Raw genomic sequence first — 8885 nt, forward strand, 5'->3', positions numbered from 1 at the left:
ATGGAGAACCACCAAGCTTCAGAGCTGATTGGGGTAGTTGCTGAGCATCCGAACATGTGCGTCAAGTCTAAACATAGTGTTTTGTGCAGAGAAGAGAAGGATTCCAAGGATGCTGCAAATGCTGACAAGCAGTCTCACATAGAGAAATCTTACACCACCATACTGAGTGAGCTTGGAGAGGATGTCAACCGAGAGGGACTTCTGCGTACACCACTGCGTGCTGCCAAAGCCATGCAGTTCTTCACTAAAGGCTACAAAGAAACAACCCAAGGTGAGGATAGACTGGTGCTAACTTGATTCAAATCTCAACACTTTCACATGTAAAGACTTTCCATATTAGTTTTGAAGAGAACATTTTGACATGCCTAGGAGACATTTTACACCTACAGCCCCACCATATGTTTAAGGCTTGTTGTCTTGGTCTCATTTCTGATTTATGAAATATTGAATGTTTGTAAAAAAACAAAAAAAAAAACACAAACATTTATTGCTAAATGATATGTCTTGGAAAAATGGATAATTTGTCCGTCACTCTGTCACTTTTGATTTCATTCTTTGCTTCACTGACATCTAATCCACAGATATCTTAAACGATGCAATCTTTGATGAAAACCATGAGGGGATGGTGATTGTCAAGGATATCGAGCTGTTTTCTCTCTGTGAACATCACCTGGTGCCTTTCTTTGGCAAGGTAATTATTCAGGGTCACTAAATTGTGTACTGGTGAGAACCCAAAATCCCAATAATGGATTTTTGAAATGTACTGGCTAATCTTTCTTTCTTAATATAAAGATACATCAATACCTTTGTTTTGGCTGTTCAAGAATTGTGACCAAACTATTAAGTAAGCCAGACATTTTACAGTCAAAAGTCTTTGAGATTTTCTACTGCAGTTGTTTGTTAGTCAAGAAATCAGAAAAAGCTTTATTGCCAAGTATGATTTTACAACTGACATCTAAAAAATATCAATTCCAACAAATCTGTAAGAAGCTTGAATCAATCTGACCTTCACAGACATGCTTATTCTGATCTGACATGTATCACAGAGAGTATTTTAATATATACTGTGTTAAATAGCATGTTACCTGGCTAACATGTGGCATCTGAAATGAGTGATGGTGTGCTGCTGTGATGTGTTATCAGTGGCAGGGAAAACTGCCACATTACCTCCCCCCTCTTCTGGCGCAGCCATGGTGGTCAACCGAGACAGGTAGTCTGCCAACAAGTTGCTCTTGCCTGATTTGTGCCTGATCCTGAAATTGAAAGGTTGCAAATCAAGATACCATCGTGTGATCCTAGCATTGCGATCCTTCATTGTGTTGATCCACGATAGAGCTCTGTGGTCTGTCTGTAAGTCAAACTGAAAGTCAGGACTACAGAGGATAGGTGGGGAACACATGGCATTCTTGAGAGCAGTAAAAGACTGCTCACATTTTGGGCCCATCTTACCGGGTTAGGTTCTCCTTTTTGAGTCAGATTAGTCAGGGGACTGGCCAGAGTGGAGTAGTGGGGAATGAAGTGAGAATACCACCCTACAAGGCCTACGAATGACCTCACCTGCTTCTTGGTGCGTGGGCGCTGGGCTTTATGAATGGCTTTGACCTTGTCCACAAGAGGGCAGATGTGACCTCCTCCTAGCTGGAACCCCAGATATTGGACTTCACCCTTGACCCACTCACACTTCTGAGCATTGAGGGTCAAGCCAGCCCTCTCAATGCAGGTCAGGATCTGTCACAGATGTTGGAGATGGTCCTCCCAGGGATGGCTGAAGATGACAATGTCATCAAGATAGGCAGCACTGAAGGATTCATACCCTGTGAGAACAGCATCCATCAACCTTTGGAACGTCGCAGGTGCTCCGTGCAGTCCAAATGGCATTACTGTAAACTGGTACATCCTGATGGTGCACGGAAAGCGGTGTACTGCTTTGAGGTCTCCTCCAGTGGGATCTGCCAATACCCTTTGCAAAGGTCCAGTGTGGTTATGTACTGGGCAGTCACAACACACTCCACCAGGTCATCTATGCGAAGCATGGGATAAGCAGGAGACAGCATTAACCTTCCTGAAGTCAACACAGGGCCGTTGAGAGCCATCCTTCTTGGGCACCATTACCATGGGACTGGACCACTCACTCTTAGATGGCTCTTCTGGACCTCATCCCTCAGGGGCCCCACCAATCGTGTGCTGGATCAGTGTTGTTTGCCCTGGACCATCTCGGAACAGCCCCGGAATCTCCCGAAACAGCATTTTCAACTTCTGTTGGTGTTGTGAGGGCAGGTGCTCCAGATGAGGGGTCCATGGCTGGAGGAGATGTTGCAGGTTAGAGTCAGACTCACCATCTTCCTCCTTGACCTGAAATACCAGTAACACCTTGGCAGGTTCACGCTACTTCCACTCTTTGAGCAGGTTGATGGACTGGACTTGAGCCTCTTCATGGTACTTCTCAAGGCGTTCCCGCATTTGGACTACGTAGGACAGGATACCTTCTGCTGCAGGCTTCTTAGTTGCCTCCCACTCCTTCCTCAGGAGATCTAGTGGCACAGGCCATCCATAAAGGAGCTCAAATGGGGAGAAACCAGTTGATGCCTGAGGCACCTCCCTGTAGGCAAACAAGACAAAAGGTAACCACTTATCCCAATCACGGCCAGTATCAGAGACAAACTTACGCAGCATCTGCTTCAGTGTTTGGTTGAATCGCTCAACCAGACCATCAGTCTGGGGATGGTAGGGAGTTGTCTGTATGCCTTTGATGCCCAGTTCCTTCTGCAGCTGTTTCATCGTGCCAGAAGTGAAGTTTGTAGCTTGGTCCGTGATGATCTCATCTGGCACCCCTACACGTGAAAGGAGCTGGACAAAGGCACCAATTTTTTTTGATGTCTTTATGCTTTGGAGAGCAAAAGCCTCTGGGAATCGTGTGGCATAGTCACAGATCACCAATATGTATTGGTAACCAGCACTACTCTTCTCCAGTGGACCAACCACATCCATGGCTATGTGCCGGAAAGGGGTACTGATGACAGGTAATGGGTGTAATGGAACCTGCTTGGCTTTGATGTGTGTGGTAACCTGACACTCTGGGCATGTGGTGCAAAAATGTTTCACATCGTTAAACATTGTTGGCCAGTAAAACTGTGACCCCAACCTCATGTAGGTTTTCTGCAGCCCTAGATGGCCTGCCCATGGTACTGTGTGTGCTAGATGTAAGACAAGAGGCCTACAACTGGTTGGCACCACTAAGCGTTTACCTGCATCCCCCATTGCATACAGAATGTCATTTTCAATCATAACCCTTGGACTAGAGTCTTGTTTCTCCTCCCCATCCTCAACCTGCTTGTACAAGAAAGACAGAGTAGGATCAGACATTTGCAACTGGCTTATGTCATTGGGAATGTCCCAGTTGACACTTACAGGCTCAGGATAGTTTTCTACCTTAGTGGGAGTGCCTTGCATTTTCTCAATGCAACGACGTTGCCGTGATTTTCTCGGGCCTTTGGAACCACCCTCACACAGATCACCATCAAGATCTGGGAGGGGCTCCAGGCCAGCTTTAACGTGGGACCTTGTTACCATTGCACACTTTTCGGCGTTCTGTCTTTTTCCTGCAATTAGGTCTCGCAGGATTGGCAAATCTCTCCCCAGAATGCAGTCAACAGACAGATGATCAATAACCCCCACTTGTAGCAAAAATGCCTGTCCATCTACAACTATGGTCACCTCAGCTGTGGGGTAGGGTTTCTGGTCCCCATGAACACATTCAATGTCAGCTTTCTTCCCATAGTCAATACCACTGTCTGTCAGATAGCATTTCTTAATAAGTGACATGGTACTCCCATTGTCTAACAAAGCCAAAAGCTGTACCATTGACAGTAACTGCATGAAATGAGTCATCTTCTGAGCACAGGTTACCTGATTCTCTAGACACCTCTTTGTGGGGGATATAACAGTAACCAGACAGTTTAGGCTTTTTGAGAGGGCAGTCTGAGGCCTTACGGCCAGGCTGCTGGCAGTAGAAACAAATGATTTCCCCACGACTGGTACTAGCCTGCCGTCCACCTCTGCTGAACCCCACATTCCCCTTAGTCTCATAGTTGATACACTTCTGACCTTCTTGTCGGCTGTCCCCTTGTCTTCTGTTGGGCTGGTGCTGGTCAGTACTGGCCTTCGGGCGTTGACATACTGGGTTGCAAGATTCGCTGACGCTAAGCTGGTGGTGGGCTCTCACTCTTTGACCCATGTGCGGATGACGAGGGGAAACACCCTCAGCAGCTGCTCCAACATGATGGCTTCCCCGATGTCCTCCACGCTGCACTGATCTGGCTTGATCCAACGTCAATACAGTCCTCTCAAGCGTTGGTAGGTCTCAGTCGGTGCCTCTCCCAGGGGTACAGCTGGATCTCTGAAGCGCTGGCGATAAATCTCAGGGGAAATGTCAAACTTGGCCAGCAGGGCTTGTTTAAGGTCTGGATAGAAGTCAGACTGCTCTTCTTCCATGGCAGAATAGGCCTCCAATGCCTTTCCTGTCAGTAAAGGCACAAGTCTGTAGGCCCACTCAGTCTGGGGCACGCCCAAGTTCTGGCAATCTGCTCAAAGCGGGGGAGGTAGTTTTCAATATCTTCACCAAACTGGAATGGAAGCAACTTGGGGTCCTTCCGTGGAGCTGGTACTGGTAGTGGTTGCTGCTGTAGTGCTGGTGATGGCTGCTGCAGGGTATGAAGAGTTGCTTCAGACTGAGCCCGTACTCGAGGTTGTGGTGTGGGGAGTCCTATTAGGGAGACGTCGCCCCTGACTAAAACAAGCTGCTGGTGTAGGCAGCTGACTGCCAGCTTGGATGACTGACCGTAGATCTTGGAGTTCCCCCAAGAGGGCTTCTTCCCTGTCCCTCTGAGCACCCATAAACTGGCATAGCAACACGACCATCTGCTTGTGTGGCGTAGCTGCATGAAAAAGCTGGGATGAGGGCCCCTCCTCATCCTCATCCGTCTCCCATTCATCACCCTCTGTAACTGGTTCAGCTGGTTCAGGATCTCTTTTAAATTTGGCTGTCTTGCACCTGGTTTGTATTTTCCGTTGGCCCCCCATGGGGACCTTTCGGGTGGCCATCCCACCACGGCCACCAAATGTCACGTTCTGACCTAGAATGGGGGTAGTCTGGCAAAAAGCTGACTGGAAAAAGTGTAATTTATTCTCCAAACTCAACAAAAGGTAGCAAGACAGAGTCTGTTTGATGAAAACAAATAAAGTGTTTTGTTGCCCGTTTAAGACAGTCCATGAAAAATGGGGCAAATAACAGAACAAAATGTAGCAAAAAAACAAAACAAAACAACTACTTACAAAGAATCACTGCCAGGTCTACACAGCACCACAGCCCTTCTCTAACTGCTTAGGCAGTGTAGATCCCTCCATTTAAAGGCTAGGCCCCTCCCACTGGACCATACCATCTTTAATTGGAATCAATCAATTCAACCCCAGATCATCTTCCATATTAGAACCCATTTCCCACATCTATTTACATTTATTTACCCTACACCAAAGGAGTCAAAGCATCCCCATAATGCCTGATTTAACACTCCCATCAAGTAGTAAGGTGCAGAACAATGGACTGAGCATTCTCCCTACTTTATACTCAGGCACTATAAAAGACAGCCTGAAACTATGCTCAGGTCTTTTGTCCCTGCCAGGAACCAGGAAGCACTGTGGTAAGAAAAGAACATAATAAGCTACAAACAAACTCATAATCCACAATCTTTAAATAATAAAAAGTACATTCAAATGATAATTATGGTCTTGTGTGTGTCTCTATAGAAGAGACATTCTTTGTGTGTTTCTCTATAGAAGAGACATTTTTTGTTCTTATGAGAACAAAAAATATAGCACAGGAAACTTACTGAGTTGTTAAATACGGCTCAGTGTGTGCACCCAACAAACTATTAGTAGCATGTTACCTGGCTAACATGTGGCATCTGAAATGAGTGATGGTGTGGTGTGCTGGTGTGATGTGTTATCAGTGGCAGGGAAAACAGCCACATGCATTAATAATACTTTGTTGAAATATTCCAGGCTCACATAGCATACTTCCCAATCAAGAAAGTGGTTGGCCTCAGCAAGCTTGCTAGGTAGGTGACTGACACACACACACACACACACACACACACACACACACACACACACACACACACACACACACACACACACACACACACACACACACACACACACACACACACAAGCTTGCAAGCAAAGACATTTGATTGTCGTCATTTTTGGTTTTTCAGAATTGTTGAGATCTACTGCAGGAGGCTTCAAGGTAAAACAACTGCTATAATACTTTTAAGCCATGTCTTCTGCTGTAATCTTATTTTTCTTTTAATTTCATGGTGTGTGTGACATTTTATGTGTCACAGTTCAGGAGCGTCTCACCAAACAGATTGCTTCGGCCATCTCTGAGGCATTGGAACCTGCTGGAGTGGCTGTGGTAATTGAGGCTGTGTGAGTATTTGCTTTTTTCATTCATATTTGACTTGGCTCAAAGCTGTTTTCTGGTGATCTCTTTAATTTTATGTGCAAGTATTAAACTCTGTCATGGCTACTTGGATATTGGTAGGTGCATTCACAAGCAGGGTGCCAAAAGATGATAGTGTGGACAGCACCCAGATTTATGTTTTAATTCTCATTTTTAACTAATGGGTTCGGTGCAAATCAGTAACTTATTCTTTGGAATTTCACAGGAATTTTAAACACCTTCCTTTGTCTTTTTCAGCCACATGTGTATGGTGATGAGAGGTGTGCAGAAGATTAACGCCAGTACTGTTACAAGTGCCATGCTGGGAAGATTTCACGATGATCCCAAGACCAGGAAAGAGTTCCTTGGCCTCACAATGAGGAAGTGAATAGCTTTTGGTTCAGCAGGCAGTTCAAATGTGGGAACTGCTATAACAAGCAACACTTGCTGATTTGTGTACCTCTGCCAGTTTTACTTTCAATAAATATCTGTCTTTGGTGGTGACTGTTCTCAATCTGATATTTTGTGTGTATCCATCTTGTTTAAATGTGAGATACAAGGAGCGTCTTACCAAACACTGGAATGTAAAATCACAGAGTGGCAAATTAACAGCTGCTGGTAATATATAATTAATGCAATGGTTACATGGTGCTACAAGAACAACTGCCAATGAAAATGTACATTGATTGTTCTTATTTTCTTCTATGCTTATCCTTACTCTATGTTTTAAAAGGACAATCTTTTCATTCCAGGTGGTGCTGCATGCCCTTCATGCTGTCATACAATGATGAAAGTGGTAGAAATAAATGTGATCCTGTGCATTGTAGAGTGTGATCTTACAATATTTGTTTTTTGCAATGGATGATAGTTAAAATAAATGGATCAACAATCAAAACCAGAACAAGACCCATTTTGAAAATGTAAAAAAGTCCTTCACTGCACCAGTCGCCACGTCTCAGAGGTACAACCATACAGGTTGAACATGCAGGTTTTGGTAGGATTCATCTATCTTTACCTTTATAAATATGGTTTCTCATCATTGCCTGACATGCAAGTACCTTTATGCTGGCAAATATACAGTATGACCAGCACTGGAAAATCATGACACACAAAGTAACATCAGAGTCATTTTAAGGCAATGAGAGTCTCTCATATACAGGCAGTAAACGCTGAACAGCTAGACCTTCACATAATGAATATGAAGAATGTATCTACATGTAGAAACACAATATTTCTAACCACTTTCCATCTTATTATCATGCAATTAAACTTGATGCCAAAGTCACCATCATATTCGGATCACTTGCTCAACAGCTGTTGAAGACCAGCAAATCATCTTTGAACAAAATCAGCAATTATGAGATTACCAAAGACACAAGCTGTTACAAATAGTAACAGATAATGTGATGTGGTATATTTCCATTACTTCTGCTTCAGCCCAAATAAACTCCTTACTTAAAAAAAAAAAATATCCTGCAGGAATTTCAATCAGGCTTTAGAACTGCTCTGACTAAAAGAATCAGTGACTGCAGACTAAATTCTGATTCTGGTCCATTGTTGCTATTAGTCCATTATCATTATTATTATCTCTGACTACACATGCTGCCACTTGGTAACATCATTAGAGAGCACAATACATGTTTCCATCGTTATGTGGATGATACAAAACTACATCTGTGCTGAGACAAATGATGCTGCAGTTATGGACTCCATTGCTCCATTGCCAACAGTCTTTTTGGCTAACTAAATGTATAAGAAATAATTTCTTGAAGTTAATCAAGGATAAAACTGAAATCCTACTAGTCTGCCCATAAACAAAAGCAGAAATGCTGTTTAATAATCTGGGGAGATAAACTCGCTGGATTAAATCTGAGGTTACAATGCTTGGTGTTATCCTAAATTCAGATCTAAACTTGAAGTCCCACATCACCAAGGTGATGAAAACTTCATTTTCCTCCTTACAAACATAGCTAGTGGGACCATTTATAATTTAAAAACATGCTGAAAACCTGATTCATGCCTTTCCGGAAAGCTGAATTGCTTAGTATATCACACAATTTACTAGCCTCCTGAACAAAAAACAAAACCACGGAGATTTCAGCTCATTCAAAACTTCACTATTAACTGGAAGCAAGAGGAGAGGGCACATTAGTCCAGCTTTAGCTACTCTGCACCGGCTTCCTGTAACATTCAGGATTGATTTTAAGGTCTCCTGCTCATATACAAAGCCCTTAATGAGCTCAGACCAAGCTACATTGCTAACTCCCTCATTCATTATTTGCCTTCAAGAACACTGTGATCATCTGCTGCTGGTTTACTGGAGGTTTCCAGTAACAGCTGAAAGAAAACTGGGGATGCAGCCTTTGTCCATTGCTTCCCAAAGCTC

At 43.9% G+C, this 8885-nt stretch overlaps 1 protein-coding gene across 1 annotated transcript; it reads left to right on the forward strand.

Annotated features, from left to right (window-relative positions):
- On the forward strand, positions 1-6887 carry LOC139330476 (GTP cyclohydrolase 1-like). The gene is made up of 6 exons (XM_070961397.1): positions 1-271; positions 582-691; positions 6058-6113; positions 6273-6304; positions 6402-6486; positions 6758-6887. The coding sequence occupies exons 1-6, from the start codon at positions 1-3 to the stop codon at positions 6885-6887; spliced, it is 684 nt and encodes a 227-aa protein (XP_070817498.1).
- The last annotated feature ends 1998 nt before the right edge of the window (positions 6888-8885 follow it).

The sequence above is a fragment of the Chaetodon trifascialis genome, chromosome 4, assembly GCF_039877785.1.
Source record: "Chaetodon trifascialis isolate fChaTrf1 chromosome 4, fChaTrf1.hap1, whole genome shotgun sequence".
Classification (NCBI taxonomy): Eukaryota; Metazoa; Chordata; class Actinopteri; order Chaetodontiformes; family Chaetodontidae; genus Chaetodon; species Chaetodon trifascialis.

Coding starts and splice junctions, on each gene's coding strand:
- LOC139330476 (XM_070961397.1), top strand. CDS start 1: ATGGAGAACCACCAAGCTTCAGAGCTGATTGGGGTAGTTGCTGAGCAT. Junction 6,114..6,272: donor GGCCTCAGCAAGCTTGCTAG/GTAGGTGACTGA, acceptor TTGGTTTTTCAG/AATTGTTGAGATCTACTGCA. Junction 6,305..6,401: donor CTACTGCAGGAGGCTTCAAG/GTAAAACAACTG, acceptor TATGTGTCACAG/TTCAGGAGCGTCTCACCAAA.